General features: G+C 44.8%; 1 protein-coding gene across 3 annotated transcripts in view; it reads right to left on the bottom strand.

The window, feature by feature from the left end:
* The window catches only part of MPP7 (MAGUK p55 scaffold protein 7), a 534,209-nt gene that overhangs the window by 10,077 nt on the left and 504,249 nt on the right, over positions 1-19,883 (bottom strand). For all 3 annotated transcript variants that reach the window (XM_075315522.1, XM_075315524.1, XM_075315523.1), the window contains one exon: positions 10,422-10,565. In XM_075315522.1, coding sequence (XP_075171637.1) covers positions 10,422-10,565 — 144 coding nt within the window. The remainder of the gene's footprint in view (positions 1-10,421; positions 10,566-19,883) is intronic.

The following is a 19,883-nucleotide window of genomic DNA, read 5'->3' as shown; positions in this document are numbered from 1 at the left end:
AGCTCTTCATACAGAATAATGGGCCCCACATAGTCCTCCATACAGAATAATGTGCCCCACATAGCCCTCCATACAGAATAATTGGGCCCCACATAGCCCTCCATACAGAATAATGTGCCCAACATAACCCTCCATACAGAATAATGGGCCCCACAAAGCCCTTCATACAGAATAATAGGCCCCACATAGCTCTTTATACAGAATAATGGGCCCCACATAGCCCTCCATACAGTATAATGTGCCCCACATAGCCCTCCATACAGTATAATGTGCCCCACATAGCCCTCCATACAGAATAATGGACCCCACATAGCCCTCCATACAGAATAATGGGCCCCACAAAGCCCTTCATACAGAATAATGGGCCCCACATAGTCATCCATACAGAATAATGGGCCCCACATAGTCATCCATACAGAATAATGGGCCCCACATAGCTCTTTATACAGAATAATGGGCCCCACATAGCCCTCCATACAGAATAATGGGCCCCACATAGCTCTTCATACAGAATAATGGGCCCCACATAGCTCTTCATACAGAATAATGGGCCCCACATAGCTCTTCATACAGAATAATGGGCCCCACATAGCTCTTCATACAGAATAATGGGCCCCACATAGTCCTCCATACAGAATAATGGGCCCCACATAGCCCTCCATACAGAATAATGGGCCCCACATAGCTCTTCATACAGAATAATGGGCCCCACATAGCTCTTCATACAGAATAATGGGCCCCACATAGCTCTTCATACAGAATAATGGGCCCCACATAGCCCTCCATACAGAATAATAGGCCCCACATAGCCCTCCATACAGAATAATGGGCCCCACATAGCACTCCATACAGAATAATGGACCCCACATAGCCCTCCATACAGAATAATGGGCCCCACATAGCCCTCCATACAGAATAATGTGCCCCACATAGCCCTCCATACAGAATAATGTGCCTCACATAGCCCTCCATACAGAATAATGGGCCCCACATAGCCCTCCATACAGAATAATGGACTCCACATAGCCCTCCATACAGGATAATGGGCCCCACATAGCACTCCATACAGAATAATGGGCCCCACATAGCCCTCCATACAGAATAATGGGCCCCACATAGCCCTCCATACAGAATAATGGGCCCCACATAGCTCTTCATACAGAATAATGGGCCCCACATAGCTTTTCATACAGAATAATGGGCCCCACATAGCCCTCCATACAGAATAATGTGCCCCACATAGCCCTCCATACAGAATAATTGGGCCCCACATAGCCCTCCATACAGAATAATGTGCCCAACATAGCTCTTTATATAGAATAATGTGCCCAACATAGCTCTTCATACAGAATAATTGGCTCCACATAGTCCTCCATACAGAATAATGGACCCACATAGCCCTCCATACAGAATAATGTGCCCAACATAGCTCTTCATACAGAATAATGGGCCCCACATAGCCCTCCATACAGAATAATGTGCCCCACATAGCCCTCCATACAGAATAATTGGGCCCCACATAGCCCTCCATACAGAATAATGTGCCCAACATAGCTCTTCATACAGAATAATGGGCCCCACATAGTCCTCCATACAGAATAATGTGCCCCACATAGCCCTCCATACAGAATAATTGGGCCCCACATAGCCCTCCATACAGAATAATGTGCCCAACATAGCCCTCCATACAGAATAATGGGCCCCACAAAGCCCTTCATACAGAATAATAGGCCCCACATAGCTCTTTATACAGAATAATGGGCCCCACATAGCCCTCCATACAGTATAATGTGCCCCACATAGCCCTCCATACAGTATAATGTGCCCCACATAGCCCTCCATACAGAATAATGGACCCCACATAGCCCTCCATACAGAATAATGGGCCCCACAAAGCCCTTCATACAGAATAATGGGCCCCACATAGCTCTTCATACAGAATAATGGGCCCCACATAGCTCTTCATACAGAATAATGGGCCCCACATAGCTCTTCATACAGAATAATGGGCCCCACATAGCTCTTCATACAGAATAATGGGCCCCACATAGTCCTCCATACAGAATAATGGGCCCCACATAGCCCTCCATACAGAATAATGGGCCCCACATAGCTCTTCATACAGAATAATGGGCCCCACATAGCTCTTCATACAGAATAATGGGCCCCACATAGCTCTTCATACAGAATAATGGGCCCCACATAGCTCTTCATACAGAATAATGGGCCCCACATAGCCCTCCATACAGAATAATAGGCCCCACATAGCCCTCCATACAGAATAATGGGCCCCACATAGCACTCCATACAGAATAATGGACCCCACATAGCCCTCCATACAGAATAATGGGCCCCACATAGCCCTCCATACAGAATAATGTGCCCCACATAGCCCTCCATACAGAATAATGTGCCTCACATAGCCCTCCATACAGAATAATGGGCCCCACATAGCCCTCCATACAGAATAATGGACTCCACATAGCCCTCCATACAGGATAATGGGCCCCACATAGCACTCCATACAGAATAATGGGCCCCACATAGCCCTCCATACAGAATAATGGGCCCCACATAGCCCTCCATACAGAATAATGGGCCCCACATAGCTCTTCATACAGAATAATGGGCCCCACATAGCTTTTCATACAGAATAATGGGCCCCACATAGCCCTCCATACAGAATAATGTGCCCCACATAGCCCTCCATACAGAATAATTGGGCCCCACATAGCCCTCCATACAGAATAATGTGCCCAACATAGCTCTTTATATAGAATAATGTGCCCAACATAGCTCTTCATACAGAATAATTGGCTCCACATAGTCCTCCATACAGAATAATGGACCCACATAGCCCTCCATACAGAATAATGTGCCCAACATAGCTCTTCATACAGAATAATGGGCCCCACATAGCCCTCCATACAGAATAATGTGCCCCACATAGCCCTCCATACAGAATAATTGGGCCCCACATAGCCCTCCATACAGAATAATGTGCCCAACATAGCTCTTCATACAGAATAATGGGCCCCACATAGTCCTCCATACAGAATAATGTGCCCCACATAGCCCTCCATACAGAATAATTGGGCCCCACATAGCCCTCCATACAGAATAATGTGCCCAACATAGCCCTCCATACAGAATAATGGGCCCCACAAAGCCCTTCATACAGAATAATAGGCCCCACATAGCTCTTTATACAGAATAATGGGCCCCACATAGCCCTCCATACAGTATAATGTGCCCCACATAGCCCTCCATACAGTATAATGTGCCCCACATAGCCCTCCATACAGAATAATGGACCCCACATAGCCCTCCATACAGAATAATGGGCCCCACAAAGCCCTTCATACAGAATAATGGGCCCCACATAGTCATCCATACAGAATAATGGGCCCCACATAGTCATCCATACAGAATAATGGGCCCCACATAGCTCTTTATACAGAATAATGGGCCCCACATAGCCCTCCATACAGAATAATGGGCCCCACATAGCTCTTCATACAGAATAATGGGCCCCACATAGCTCTTCATACAGAATAATGGGCCCCACATAGCTCTTCATACAGAATAATGGGCCCCACATAGCTCTTCATACAGAATAATGGGCCCCACATAGTCCTCCATACAGAATAATGGGCCCCACATAGCCCTCCATACAGAATAATGGGCCCCACATAGCTCTTCATACAGAATAATGGGCCCCACATAGCTCTTCATACAGAATAATGGGCCCCACATAGCCCTCCATACAGAATAATGGGCCCCACATAGCTCTTCATACAGAATAATGGGCCCCACATAGCTCTTCATACAGAATAATGGGCCCCACATAGCCCTCCATACAGAATAATGGGCCCCACATAGCTCTTCATACAGAATAATGGGCCCCACATAGCTCTTCATACAGAATAATGGGCCCCACATAGCTCTTCATACAGAATAATGGGCCCCACATAGTCCTCCATACAGAATAATGGGCCCCACATAGCCCTCCATACAGAATAATGGGCCCCACATAGCCCTCCATACAGTATAATGTGCCCCACATAGCTCTTCATACAGAATAATGGGCCCCACATAGCCCTCCATACAGAATAATAGGCCCCACATAGCCCTCCATACAGAATAATGGGCCCCACATAGCACTCCATACAGAATAATGGACCCCACATAGCCCTCCATACAGAATAATGGGCCCCACATAGCCCTCCATACAGAATAATGTGCCCCACATAGCCCTCCATACAGAATAATGGACCCCACATAGCCCTCCATACAGAATAATGGACCCCACATAGCCCTCCATACAGAATAATGGGCCCCACATAGCCCTTCATACAGAATAATGTGCCCCACATAGCCCTCCATACAGAATAATGTGCCTCACATAGCCCTCCATACAGAATAATGGGCCCCACATAGCCCTCCATACAGAATAATGGGCCCCACATAGCCCTCCATACAGAATAATGGACTCCACATAGCACTCCATACAGAATAATGGGCCCCACATAGCCCTCCATACAGGATAATGGGCCCCACATAGCACTCCATACAGAATAATGGGCCCCACATAGCCCTCCATACAGAATAATGGGCCCCACATAGACCTGATTAGACCCATGGGCCAGAGTTTGTGTTCTAGAAAGAGCGCCACATCAGTCCATGGGTTGTATGTGGGACTGCAGCTCAGCTCTGTTGAAGTGAATGGGGCTGAGCTGCTATATTATACTCAATCTCTACAGCAGTGTCAGACTATATTAGAAAAAAAAGCAGCCATGTTTTCTCTAAGGTTTTACCGCCCCTTTATCTGAAACATTTATATATTTGTGTAGATACTAAAAGGGACTGAACTAAAAACATTAATATCATGAAATATCTGCCTGAGAAAGTTTATGTAGCTCCTTTATTGAAAGTCCTAATATTGTGATTGTGAATACCCCTGCCGCGGTTTATCAATGTGCTGTATATTAATATATACGATCATTTACTTAACCTCTCTGCTACCAGAACCCAGTGAATTGAGAGTTGACTTTGGTGAAGTATTTGCTTTATGTGATCCATTATTGCCAGGCCTGAAAACGTTTAAGTTAATACAATTTTATGAAACAATAACACATTTTCTTCTCGTAATGCGCAGAACTCTGCGGCCCCTGTGACCTTAATATGCAGTGTTCTAAGAAATGAATGTCTTGTGCTGAAGAAAAAAGAATCTAGGTAATACTGGCAGTGACATCGAGCTGAACATAGCGAGATTGATCAGTATCAGATAAATGCGAGTACAGGCACAATATGGAGGCAAGTCTGGACCGACCGCAGATTGAAGGACACTTACAGCTTCATAGACCCTGCAGAAGCTGTAAGTTCCGGTAAAGCAAGACATGAGCCCATAAGGTTCTGTGCGCACTAGGCCGTTTTGCCCGCGGATTTACCTGCAGTTTTGCTGTGGAAATTTCTTGAGAAATGTCTGCAATCTTTGTGCAGACATTTCCCAGCAAATCCTATGAGAAAAAAAATTAGCTGTGCGCACACTGCGGATTTTTCTCAAGAAATTCCCTTGAGAAAATTTTCTCGAGAAACTTTCTTGAGAAAATGAGTATGTCTATTATTTTCCGCAGGTAGCTGCGGAATACCCCCGGTATTTCACTCCATTCACTGTAATGTAAATCGCGAAATTCCGGGGGTATACCGCAGGTAGCAAATGATGTGCGGTATACCCCCGGTATAGCCGCGATTTACCTGCGGTAATGCTCATCGCTGCCTGCGGTTTTGCAGGAAGCGATGTCATTATGCCAGGAAGAGGAAGCGGAGCAGAGTAAACACAGACGTCACACTCTCTGGATGCCGCACAGAAGCACTTCCGTGCGACCTCCAGGTGCCCGTGCAGTCTGTGTCCCGCTCCAGCCTTGCGGCTGCCTGCACTGCAGGGTGTCAGTGTCTGCCCGCAGGGTCAGCAGCTTGTCACCCTGCAGTGTCAGTGTGTGACCGCAGTATTGGCAGCTTGTCACGCTGCAGCGCAGGCAGACACTGACACAGGCAGACACTGACACTGCACTGCAGGGTATCAGTGTCTGCCCGCAGTATCAGCAGCTTGTGACGATCGCTGCTGTCAGGAGGTGAGATCATTACCTGCTGTGACGATCTCCTGCCTCCTGACGTCACCGCGGTCACTGCTGTCTATGCCCGTCTCGCGGGCGGCCCGAGACTGTCACTAGCGGTGACGTTACGGGCTCTCGCGATACTTCTGACAACACGGCGGGCATAGAAGTCAGTGACAGCGCTGACGTCAGCAGTACAGGAGATGATCACAGCAGGTAATGATCTCATCTATGCTCCTGATGGCAGCGCTCGGCATCCCCTGCAGTGACCTGGGCTGACCTATTGATGTTAGCTCAGGTCACTGTATTGCTCTCCCAGCCAATGGGGAAATTTCTCAAGAAATTTTCTTGAGAAAAATCACTTTTCTAGTGCGCACAGAGCCTAACACTATCATCTGAACATGGGAATTGTTACTGTGGGTTTACCGAATTTGAGAACTGTCAACTCTTTCAGCGATTTTGGAGCATTTTTTTCATCCATAGAAAACAATGGGAAAGTGGAAAAAATATGCAGAGAAAAAACAGATTTGTTACGGTTTAGGTGAATAAAAAAAAACTTTATTAATTTGTACTGTAGACAAATCACACATATTCCACACCAAAAAGCAGCTAAAAAATGCTGCAAAATGCAAAAAAAACCCTGCGTTTTGAACGCAACATTTTTACTGCCAAGAGAGCAGGTTTCGGATGTAATGCGTGTAAACAGTTCGGTGTCCATATTGAAACAAAACAAAAAGGCCTCAAAAATTAACATGTTGCTTATTTTTCCATGTGAAAGTAGACAGCATATGTGTGTTTTGAATTGAATAGGAAACTCATTTAGGCTATGTGCGCACTTACCGGATTTTGCCGCGGATTTTCCGCGGATTTGCTGCATGTTTCGCTGCAGAAAATGTTCATAACATCTCTGCAGTGAATCACCAGCAAATCCTATGGAGAAAAAAAAATTCTGTGCGCACTAGGCGGAATTTGACAGCTGCATGTTTTGCTGCGGGAATCCTGCAGCAAAAACAAGTGCATGTCACTTCTTTTCCGCACATCGCTGCGGGATTTCACTCCATTGACTCCAATGTTAATCATGAAATCCCGCAGGGAATAACGCAGGCAGCAAATTCTGTGCGGTTCACTGCGTTTTCCTGCGTTATTCCCTGCGGTATTTCGCGGTTTACCTCCGGTAATGTACATCGCCTGTCTGCGGTTTTGCAGGGAAGTGATGTCATTACAGGAAGAGGAAGCCGTGCAGAGAGTAAACACACACATCACAGACACAGACATCACAGACACATAGAACACACACACAGACACACATAGAAAGAAAACGGAAATATAGAAAACAAAGAACGTGGGCTCCGCTGCATATTTACCTTCCAGCCGAGGTAAGCACACAGCGGCGGCCCGGTATTCTCAGGCTGGGGAGGGAGAGGGGCAGGGTTAATGTCCCCCGCCTCACTCCCCCTCCCGCAGCCGAGAATATCAGCTGCAGCTGCCCCGCACTGTCGCATGCATTATGCGGCAGCACCGGCGTGTCCCCGGCTCTTCCTGCCGCCGTGTAGCAGTGGCAGCAAGGTAATACAAGGGGTTAATGGTGGGGGACCACCGCCATTAACTCCAGGCTTGATCATGGCAGCGTCTATGTGACAGCTGACATGATCAACCCGTAAGTAAAGTGAATAAAACACAGACACCGAAAAATCCTTTATTTTAAATAAAACAAACAAGCCTCGTTCACCATTTTATTAACCCCTCGCGCACCAAAGCTCCGGCGTAATCCACAGCTCCGGCGTAATCCACAGGTCCTGCGCTGCTTCCATCCAGCCGCGACTGTCACAGACACAGCGCTGAATGAAAGCAGCAGACAGCAGAGGTAATTACCGGTCATTTCCCACGGCCGGTAATGTGAACTCACTGCCGACCGTGGGAAATGCAGCGATCTGTCCTCTATCTATCTATCCCTCTGTCTGTCTATCTATCTATCCCTCTATCTATTCTTCTGTCTATCTACTATCTCAGGATTAAATGACTTTTTTTTTTTTCTTCAATGTGCTTTATTGCATTGAATGCAATAAAGCACATCCCAACCCGCACGCGGCAAAACCGCGGCAATACCGCGAACAATACCGCGGTAAAACCGCAGCAAACCGCATGCGGTTTTCGGGTGCGGTTTCCCGCGGTTTTTTACCGCGGGTGCGGTAATCTTTGAGAGCATGCGGAATTTTCTCAAGAAAATTCCATTTCCCAGTGCGCACATAGTCTTAGGCTTTGTTCACAAGTTGCTTTCTTGCTGTTTTTTTCTGCAGTCAAAACCTGATCGCTTGGTAGTAAAGAAGCTGCGGTCAAAATGCACATTTTCCTGCCGTTCTTGCTGCATTTTTAAGGATCCCAGAGTTCCTGGGACTTCTGATCATGCGCAAGGACCCTATACCCAACATTCTGAGGTGGTGCAGCGGACGCAGGGCCGATAATGATGCTGGGCAGTGAATAGCATGTTAGCATGCCCCTATGGACACGGTAACTTGATAAGAGGCTGGAATGAGCGCAGGAGCAACGCTGTTGTGACTAGTCCCTGCGCTCATTAGCATATTATAAAAGATCTTTAGAAATACTTTTTTCTATAGATCTCTTTATCTATGCTACTACCGTGTTTCCCCGAAAGTAGGACCCCCCCGAAAGTAAGGCAGGGTGGGGGTTTCGGGGGGGTCCGCCAATGTAGGGCACCCCCCGATTGTAAGGCAGGGTAGCGGGGGGGCCCGGGGAATGTAAGGCCGCCTATGGGTGGTGGTCACTGGGGACAGTATGGCCGCATATGGGTGGGGTCCCTGGGGAAAGTACAGGAATTTACCGCTGCCGCTGTTCCCTCGCTCCATCAACGCCCTTCCTGCTTGATGCTGATTGGCCGATCAGCCTGTTCGTCACAGGCTCCCTGCTGGCCATCAGCTCGAGCTGTGATTGGCCAGTCAGCCGGCTCGCAGCTGATTGGCCGAATCAGCCGCGACGTCACCGCCTGCAGGCTCGCTCCGATTGGTCCAGCGTCCCCGGCATCCGAATCGTCAGCCCGGCACCGCAGAGGAGATCGAAACAGAAGGAAAGTAACGGTAAGTTCCGAAACTCTCTCTCTCTGTGTGTGTGTGTGTACGGTATGTGTATGGGTGCCGTATGGGGCTGTATGTGTCAGTGTGTGTGTGTGTACGGTACCGGTACGATATGTGTGTGGGTGCCGTGTGGGGCTGTATCGGTACCGTATGTGTCAGTGTGTGTGGTGGCAGAGTGGGGGGCAGAACCACTGTATGGGGAGGCTGCAGGGGGGAGGTTAGGGTGGATGCCGGACTCTCAAACAATGGGGAAGCAGCAGGGGGGAGGATGGGGTGGATGCCGGACTGTGAAACAATGGGGAGGCTGCAGGGGGGAGGATGGGGTGGATGCCGGACTGTGAAACAATGGGGAGGCTGCAGGGGGGAGGATGGGGTGGATGCCGGACTGTGAAACAATGGGGAGGCTGCAGGGGGGAGGATGGGGTGGATGCCGGACTGTGAAACAATGGGGAGGCTGCAGGGGATGTTGTTGAAAATTGTTTTTTTTTTCCCAATGTAAGGCCTCCCCCGAAAGTAAGGCAGGGTGGGACTTTTGGGGGTAAAATTAATGTAAGACAGGGCCTTACTTTCGGGGAAACACGGTAGATACAGGGACAGTTAGGCAGGGATTAGCAATATACACCCAGAACTGCTTGTGGTTCTGGGTGCATATTGCACCTGACAGGTTCACTTTAACTGCAGCAGGAGCCTCCCCCCCCTCTGTTATGTCCCACCCCTTAACTAACCACAGCTAAACAGGACAAACGACCAGCAATAAAACCCTTTCATTCTTTGTAGGTTTTCTACAAGCCAGTTTCAGGAATCCTGCAAGCGGACAAGCAGGATTCCCTACTTAATTTTAGCACTTATTTCAAGGTTTACTATTCCTTTAACACTAGAAGTCCCAGAAATTTCGAGCTCCCCCTGAAGTCCCGAAAGAGGGTCAAATGACCAAATACAATAAACTGAATAGAACTAATTAGAAACTAAATGGCTAAACTCAATGGAAAACAACAACCTCCTGTGGTGCGACAGTAATGGCCTTAATTACAGAACAAAAGTCGGTGATTATAGGAAGTTAGCTAAAATCCTTCATGTCATTCCACCCGTCTCTGGGTTCCAAAGGTAGAAATGTTAAATGACCCCTCTCTGGGACTTGTAGTGTTAATATATTCACCATATTTGCAACTAAAAAGGGTCAGATAAATATTCCTAACGGTCCCCAAGGGATTCTTACCGTGAAGAGTTTGGATGACGCCCGATCATCTTTGCTGGAGATTACTTTGGCGTTCTTCCTCGTCTCTCTCAAGCGTTCCATAGATGGCGGCTTGATGAATATGACAAAAGGTTTAAATTCATATGTCCTTAGGTGTTTTATGCTCTATGTGGGCGAAGAAAGTAAGAGGGGGAAAAAAAAATAAAATAAAATAGGGAAATAAAAAAAATAAAAAATTAGAATAAGATATCCGTCTGAAACGAAGATATTTAGTAATAGGAAACACATTACATTTTTCAAATATGTATGCTAGTATGCTAACATTTCCTTTAGAAACACTTACTGTATCGCCTGTTATTTCTATGGTTAGCAGGCTTTAATTTCCACATGCGTTGCCAGTCCTGGAAAGTTTGATAAGTTTGGCAGGCGCTGCACTTACCACAGCCAGTAGGCATGTTTATGCCCAAAGCTTACACTCTGCTTTTTGAATTTGGTGGCAATTATATTTCAAGCAGACCTATGTCAACATACGGAATGGATATTTTCATTTCGTACTAAGCCCAAAGTCAGTTTGTTCGCTGTCAGCCACCATTGCTGTCTATTAATAATTCCCCTTTCAACTATACGGAGTGATGTCATATCTGGACAGAAAGTTACATTAAAGGCAGCAATGAAAACCCTCGAAATTTTAACTTTTTTTTTTTCTTTTGGTGTAAAAAAAAAAAATAAAAAATCTAAATAGATTCCATCTAGCTGACGCCGTCGCCCCTCTTTCCCGGGCTGTTTATGTAGGGAGAGTATCAACTCTGCTTTAACTAGTGTTTGTCTTCTGGCACAAAACCGTTCAGATGGAATTTGATTAAAATAGGTCAAGAAAGCATCCTACAATAACAGTGCATGGCCTCAAATACTCCACCATTGAGAGGTTACAAGCCGCCTGTAGTGTGCCCGGCACATAAAGGCCACGGAAAAAGAAAAAATAAGTTGCCAATCCAACTGTGGTATTCCTTATTGACTTGCTCCAGCTACGAAATTAAATGACTGAAAACCAGAAGATATTTGGAATAGACGTTCTGCTCTGTAGAAAACTTTTTTTTAATGACAAATAGAACAATATTTGGATTTATTTTCAACATTCCTTTATAGCGGGATGCTCCGCACAAAAAAAAAAAAAATGAGCCACAGCATATAAAACAAAATCTCCAAGATTCACAAGACTTGGGCAATTCTTGAAGTCAGTTTACCCATTAGTGGCATATTTATCAGTGTTGCACAATATTTGAAGCATCTTTAGATGGAACGCTTCCATTTAAAGCTATTTTTCCACTTTTTTGTGCCACTTCCTTACTGGAGTGAGAATTGTAACTTTGTTTGGCAACTTTTTGATCTTTAGACTAAACATGTTTTGCATACCAAATAGTGATGAGTGAGCACTACCATGCTCGGGTGCTCTGTACTAGTAACTAGTGATGAGCAAGCACTACCATGCTCGGGTGCTCTGTACTAGTAACTAGTGATGAGCAAGCACTACCATGCTCGGGTGCTCTGTATTAGTAACTAGTGATGAGTGAGCACTACCATGCTCGGGTGCTCTGTACTCGTATCTAGTGATGAGCGGGCACTACCATGATCGCGTGCTGTGTACTCATAACTAGTAATGAGTGAGCACTACCATGCTCGGGTGCTCTGTACTCGTATCTAGTGATGAGCGGGCACTACCATGATCGCGTGCTGTGTACTCGTAACTAGTGATGAGTGAGCACTACCATGCTCGGGTGCTCAGTACTAGGAACTAGTGATGAGTGAGCACTACCATTCTCAGTACTCATAACTAGTGATGAGCGGGCACTACCATGCTCGCGTGCTCTGTACTAGGAACTAGTGATGAGTGAGCACTACCATGCTCAGTACTCGTAACTAGTGATGAGCGAGCACTACCATGCTCGGGTGCTCTGTACTCGTAACTAGTGATGAGTGAGCACTACCATGCTCAGGTGCTCAGTACTCGTAACTAGTGATGAGTGAGCACTACCATGCTCAGGTGCTCAGTACTCGTAACTAGTGATGAGTGAGCACTACCATGCTCAGGTCCTCAGTACTCGTAACTAGTGATGAGTGAGCACTACCATGCTCAGGTGCTCAGTACTCGTAACTAGTGATGAGTGAGCACTACCATGCTCGGATGCTCTGTACTCGTAACTAGTGATGAGTGGGCACTACCATGCTTGGGTGCTCTGTACTCGTAATTAGTGATGAGTGAGCACTACTATGCTCGGGTGCTCTGTACTCGTAATTAGTGATGAGTGAGCACTACCATGCTCGGGGGCTGTGTACTCATAACCAGCAGTTGGATGTTTAGATGGACTCAAGTACTGAATATAATGGACGTTAATGGAGAACGCTATTATTTTTCCAGAAGATTTCCCCCAAAAATGCACGTGTTCCCATTGACTTCCATTATAATCAGATGATTGAGTCACACCCGTCCGAGTATCCAACTGCTCGTTACGAGTACCGAGCACACGGGCATGGTAGTGCTCATGATCACCAATACCTAACAATACCCACTTTCCCATCAACATTTGAAAAGTTGCAAGATGGTAATAAAATCATAACATTTTAAGTGATAACGACATGTGACAAAATTCGCTAATTTTTCATAAAAAAAATTAGAATAAAAGTCTATAAAAAATTCTGGTTGGTTTTTATGTTGGACTGAAATTTCTAAGTGTGTAAGGGTCATCAGAGTTTTCCACGTATGACCGATTTTTGGATCAAACTTTGATTAGAGTGCAATCTGAAGTATTTCTCATATGTGGAGGAAAAAAAAGGCTTCTCCATGTTATTTGGTATTATTCACAGTACACACTTGCAGTGGAAAAAGCACCAATATTTACACTAAGGGCTCATTCAGAGACAAGTTATTTTCTTATACTAGAAAAATGGTGCAAGTTTCATCAGTGCTTTAGATCAGTGTTTCATCAGCGTTTGGTACGCGTTTCATCAGTTTTTCTCAGATAGCGAAAAAGAAAAAAAAAAATAAATTCCAGCTTCTTCTATTGAACAATCCATGAAAAACAGGCAGCAGATGGATGGCCTATAAGTGATGTCCGATTTTTTTCCCCCTGATCAATAGATTGGTTTTGATACAATCAATATCGGAGATGTCTCTATTCTCTTGCGCAGATCACTTTGTCCGAGGAAAAAACTGGACATGTGAACAGTAGGATAAACTAAATAATGGGTATGAGTGCTATCGGTGATAAACGGACGTCTTTATGTGTGTGGATATACAGTTAGGTCCAGAAATATTTGGACAGCGACACAATTTTCGCGAGTTGGGCTCTGCATGCCACCACATTGGATTTGAAATGAAACCTCTACAACAGAATTCAAGTGCAGATTGTAACGTTTAATTTGAAGGTTTGAACAAAAATATCTGATAGAAATTGTAGGAATTGTACACATTTCTTTACAAACACTCCACATTTTAGGAGGTCAAAAGTAATTGGACAAATAAACCAAACCCAAACAAAATATTTTTATTTTCAATATTTTGTTGCGAATCCTTTGGAGGCAATCACTGCCTTAAGTCTGGAACCCATGGACATCACCGAACGCTGGGTTTCCTCCTTCTTAATGCTTTGCCAGGCCTTTACAGCCGCAGCCTTCAGGTCTTGCTTGTTTGTGGGTCTTTCCGTCTTAAGTCTGGATTTGAGCAAGTGAAATGCATGCTCAATTGGGTTAAGATCTGGTGATTGACTTGGCCATTGCAGAATGTTCCACTTTTTTGCACTCATGAACTCCTGGGTAGCTTTGGCTGTATGCTTGGGGTCATTGTCCATCTGTACTATGAAGCGCCGTCCGATCAACTTTGCGGCATTTGGCTGAATCTGGGCTGAAAGTATATCCCGGTACACTTCAGAATTCATCCGGCTACTCTTGTCTGCTGTTATGTCATCAATAAACACAAGTGACCCAGTGCCATTGAAAGCCATGCATGCCCATGCCATCACGTTGCCTCCACCATGTTTTACAGAGGATGTGGTGTGCCTTGGATCATGTGCCGTTCCCTTTCCTCTCCAAACTTTTTTCTTCCCATCATTCTGGTACAGGTTGATCTTTGTCTCATCTGTCCATAGAATACTTTTCCAGAACTGAGCTGGCTTCATGAGGTGTTTTTCAGCAAATTTAACTCTGGCCTGTCTATTTTTGGAATTGATGAATGGTTTGCATCTAGATGTGAACCCTTTGTATTTACTTTCATGGAGTCTTCTCTTTACTGTTGACTTAGAGACAGATACACCTACTTCACTGAGAGTGTTCTGGACTTCAGTTGATGTTGTGAACGGGTTCTTCTTCACCAAAGAAAGTATGTGGCGATCATCCACCACTGTTGTCATCCGTGGACGCCCAGGCCTTTTTGAGTTCCCAAGCTCACCAGTCAATTCCTTTTTTCTCAGAATGTACCCGACTGTTGATTTTGCTACTCCAAGCATGTCTGCTCTCTCTCTGATGGATTTTTTTCTTTTTTTTCAGCCTCAGGATGTTCTGCTTCACCTCAATTGAGAGTTCCTTAGACCGCATGTTGTCTGGTCACAGCAACAGCTTCCAAATGCAAAACCACACACCTGTAATCAACCCCAGACCTTTTAACTACTTCATTGATTGCAGGTTAACGAGGGAGACGCCTTCAGAGTTAATTGCAGCCCTTAGAGTCCCTTGTCCAATTACTTTTGGTCCCTTGAAAAAGAGGAGGCTATGCATTACAGAGCTATGATTCCTAAACCCTTTCTCCGATTTGGATGTGAAAACTCTCATATTGCAGCTGGGAGTGTGCACTTTCAGCCCATATTATATATATAATTGTATTTCTGAACATGTTTTTGTAAACAGCTAAAATAACAAAACTTGTGTCACTGTCCAAATATTTCTGGACCTAACTGTAGCTATGGTCTCTACTGCGTAATTTCACAATGAATCTCCACTGCATAAATTAACAGGCAGTGAATATCAAGTCAGCAACGTCAGTCAACTCCGCAGCACATGGAGGAAGGAAAATCTGCAGCATATGTGACATGTAAACACAGCAGTACCGACCAGTCCAATTTTCCAAAGCTTCACTCTGGTGGTCTTCATTGGTCTTTGCACCAGAAATTACATTCAGACTAGTGGCCAATACAACCATTAATTGGCTGCAGCGGTGCCATGGATGGATGGTATAGGATCACTGCAGCAAACTGCACTTCTGATTTCTACCCGAAAGTACAGCCATAGAAGGTATCCACAACGGTCAGGCTGACGGCAGAGCTCAGTCACAGTCCTAGGTGAACACTTTAACTTCGCTCTAAAGGGGACTTCCCAGGGAGTACAAGGTTTTTTGGATAATGATAATTTAACTTCAAAAAGTTCATCCAAGAACCTTGGCAAGTACCGGAGATACTGCTGAATAAGCACACGGAGACCTGTACTAGCGGAGTCAGGTGGGCATAATAAAACTGAGGAATTGTGCTACAATGGCCATAAAGTCTTAGCAAGACTAAATTAACAGTGTCCCATGTGTGTCCTTATGGAGTAGCGGCTCGAAAACTTCGTAAATGGAATAAAAAGATCAGACCGGATCACACAGGACATTTTCTACAACAAGGGCAATTGTAGGTAAGTGCAAAATCAGAACACTAGAGCTCACAGGCAGCGCAGAGCGAAGCAGAAGGACGACTGATCGAGGAATTGCTTTATGTCTCTGGGCTGGATCCTTGCATTACCGATGACCAACATTATGCTTCATACATTTCATGATAGAGAAGCTTGGTGGAATTTTTTTTATGTACACACTAGAGCCTCAACTGGTCTAAGCTGTGCAGTCAAAACAAGCGATCACCAATCTGAAGGATAGGTGATAATTAGGGATGATCGAATACTTCAATTATTCGGCTTCACGAATATTTCTGCCTCGCCACTATTCAACTATTCGCGAATATTCGATGCGCAATGTAAGTCTAAGGGAAAACCGAATAACAACTATTCGGAACTATTCGGGCTTCCCATAGACTTTCATTGCGCATCGAATAGTCGAATAGCGGCGAGGTATTCGGAAAATATTCGTGAAGACGAATAATTGAAGTATTCGATCATCCCTAGTGATAATTTACTGATTTGTGGGGGTCCGCACTGAAAGGCAGAGCAGAGAATTAGAATCCCGATGGGGTACTTTCATCCTTGTTACAAAATCTAGTAGCAAGCCGGATACCCATATGCCACGCTAATCTCCATAGGGCAGCCGGGAAAAGCCAAGTGCTCAGCAGCCCCATAGTGAATGAATGGAGAGGCAGTCGAGCATGCGCGCTGCTTCTCCATTATAAAGGGAATGAAAGTTCCCCATTCTGCCGATTAGTGTGGGTCCAAAAATTGAGACCTGCACCAATCACAAGATATCTATCCGATGGAGAGGTGATAGCTTGCTTTCACAGGACAGTCCCTTTAAAGTAGAAAATAAAGGAATTATGCTGCATTTTCAGTGTGTAGTGGTGGATTTTTGTATTTGTGTGCCTTTAATCATATATTTTCTACCTGCAATTTATTTTTTAACACCTACACACCCTAATATAACACAATAGTGATGGTGTAAAAATATAAAAATATCAGTAGCTATGATAAAGACAAACGAAGGAAAAATAGGTGGCACTTACCATCCCACAGACAAACTTTTTATTCACAATCCTGTATATAAAACAAAACAAAAAAAGGATGCAGGTGCAAGCTGGCGGGCATCGTTGTGGATTACGGCCGTTTCGCGCACAGGTGCACTTCAACAAGCCTAATACCAACCTCTGCACGAAACGGCCATCAACCAAAATTCCTCCCACCTGCATTCATGTCCAGGATTGTGAATAAATAGTTTGTTTATGGGATGTGAGTGCCAGCTATTTTTCCTTCTTTTCCCTTCATTATCATATTACTGTTGTGCAAGGTGGAGCACCTGAATATCCCTAAACAAGGCCATGTTTGTTTCTGCACTCGGATGTGAATTGTGTCATGCTAATGGTGCTTTTCATATAATATCAGCAGCTATTCTTACAAATAACTGATGGCATTGTAATCACAGACTCTGCCATTCATCATGAGAAAGGGAGACCCCGCTTATAATGTGGTCTCGGTTATGTTTATTAGCAGCCTCTCCCACCACTAACGTTTGGACTTTAGTCATATGTAGGGATGGGCGGACTCAGACTGTAAAAGTCCGGATCCGCGCGGTTTCAAAGTTTCCCGGATGCCGGGCCTGGAACTCTGGATGTTTGATCCGGATCCGGCACTTAAGAAACGAAAATAAATAAAGTAAAGATAAAATAAAGAAAATAAGAATGAAGTGAGCGCTTCATACTTACCCCAGCTGTCCACTGCTCCTGCAGCCTCCCTGCCTCCCTCATCATTGCTCATTCATATGCATGGCTTTCCCTGCCCACCGGCCGGCTTGGCCTCTGTGATTGGTTGCAGTCAGACTTGCCCCCAGCCTGTGTGAAAGCGTCTGTCTGCGGGTCAGAATCATGATGATGATCAGGGGAGGAAACATTGGTGGCGCAGCTCATCCTGAGCCACCTCCTTCATGAAACAGGAGGCACCGGATGAGCAAAGGAGGATACATCATTGCCGGTGCAGCTCATCCGGAGGCTCATGCCCCTGCTCAGAGTAAGAATGTTTCTTAGAAAACCAGCTGTATTTTACTACGCAGCCCCTTATCACGTAACAAATTATGTCATACCTGGAAAGAGCCTGTACATTCTAGCATCTGATCTAGCCACACACAGCTCCGGAAGTGAATGTCCAGCCTGGAATAAGCGGCCCACCCTGACATGGAGCCTTGGTGAGTACACCGCTTGCGCTCCTACCCCCCTATCCCTTCCACCAAGATTTTTAATAGCCAGATTCTGGTTCCCATAGACCTATATGGGTACCAGTTTCCGGACCATAACTGGATTTGAAGAGGAAAAAAAAAAATAAAAATCAGCCAATCCTGTTTTTTTGCGAGTTTGCCCAGCTCTAGTCATATGCAAAAAGAGAAATCTAGTTTTGATCTAAGTCCCACATTCATATCGATGGGTCACTTAAAAACAAACAGCACACGGATTCCATCCATGTGTCATCGGTGTTATACTGGCTAGCGGCTAGGTGACATTTGGAATTTTATTTTTTGGATACCAAAAATGGATGAAACATAGATATTAAAAATGGGCCAAAAAATGGATGTTGAAAGGATGAAAAAGAAGACTTTTTTTCTTGGATACAAAAAAAACCCTTTTGACATCAAATGAGGAACTAAAATGAGCAGATTCTGCAGAAATGTTTGAGGTACTTGAAGGATACTATGAACCACGGATACGCTGGGGGTCAAAACTAAAATAAATAGTTTGTTATTGCACTGCACATCATGGAGTTCAGAAAACACAGACTTACATTTTCTAAAATCAAGCTTTCTGTTCTAATTGATGCTGCACATGTGCAATCCGTAGAGACCTCCTGAAATAGCTATTAAATAAGGCATGTGCGATGCAAAATTTCAGGTGATTCGCCTTGAAAGAACCCTACGTCCTGCACATTAATATTATCCGATACTCGGCTTTAGTGCATTAGGGCTGGAGATAAAGCTGAAAAATTGAGTGAAAACTCCTTTCAGCCACCAGAAGTGTCTGCGGAGTGTTACCAGAGGGGAGGATGCTGGAAAGTCTCCGCTATGCGGCTTTAAGTACACTCATTTGTTTCTTGAATCTGAGACGGAGGTCATCCACCTCAAGAGCTTTGTCAAATAAATGTAGTGAATGAATTCCTGGAAAACATGTCACCTGCAGCTATAATCCAGAAAACCCTCTATATTGCTTTTCAAGACAAATTAGACATGTTCCTCCTGCAAGTATCTGGCCCGGTCCGGACACAGTGTTCATCTAGACCAGGGGTCTCAAACTCAGCTGGGTGTCTGTGCCGCACATAGAGAAAAAAAGTTATTGGGGGGGGGCACATTCTTTGCAGGACAATGTGAAATTTTTAGTAATACCATATATATGTTTTCTCTACACCAATGAATAACTTTTTGGAATTTTTTGCTTTTTTTATAGCATTCATTGTATGGGTTATGGTACGGTTTTATAGCTTGATTTGTTATGGATGTTGTGATAACATGCTTTTTTTTGGTTATTTTAGTTGATATATAAATCATTTTTTATATAGTTTATTTAGAAGTATTTTTTTAAAATGTTATCCCCTTCTTGTAAGTAATATCGTTTTACAATTAACACCATATAGTAATTTTGTCCAACATCTTGTAGTAATTTTCCCATTCTTGTCCCCATCCTGTAGTAATGGGCTAATCCTTGTCCCCTTCTTGTATTAAAGTGCACAAATCACCAGGTTTTTTGTATATAACCTAAAGCCAGTGCTATACTGGCACTATCAGGCTGATTCTATACATACCTTTAGTTGTCAGCTAGGATG

This window comes from Anomaloglossus baeobatrachus, chromosome 6 (genome assembly GCF_048569485.1).
Source record: "Anomaloglossus baeobatrachus isolate aAnoBae1 chromosome 6, aAnoBae1.hap1, whole genome shotgun sequence".
Lineage (NCBI taxonomy): Eukaryota > Metazoa > Chordata > Amphibia > Anura > Aromobatidae > Anomaloglossus > Anomaloglossus baeobatrachus.
This window is presented reverse-complemented; position numbering and strand designations above follow the sequence as displayed.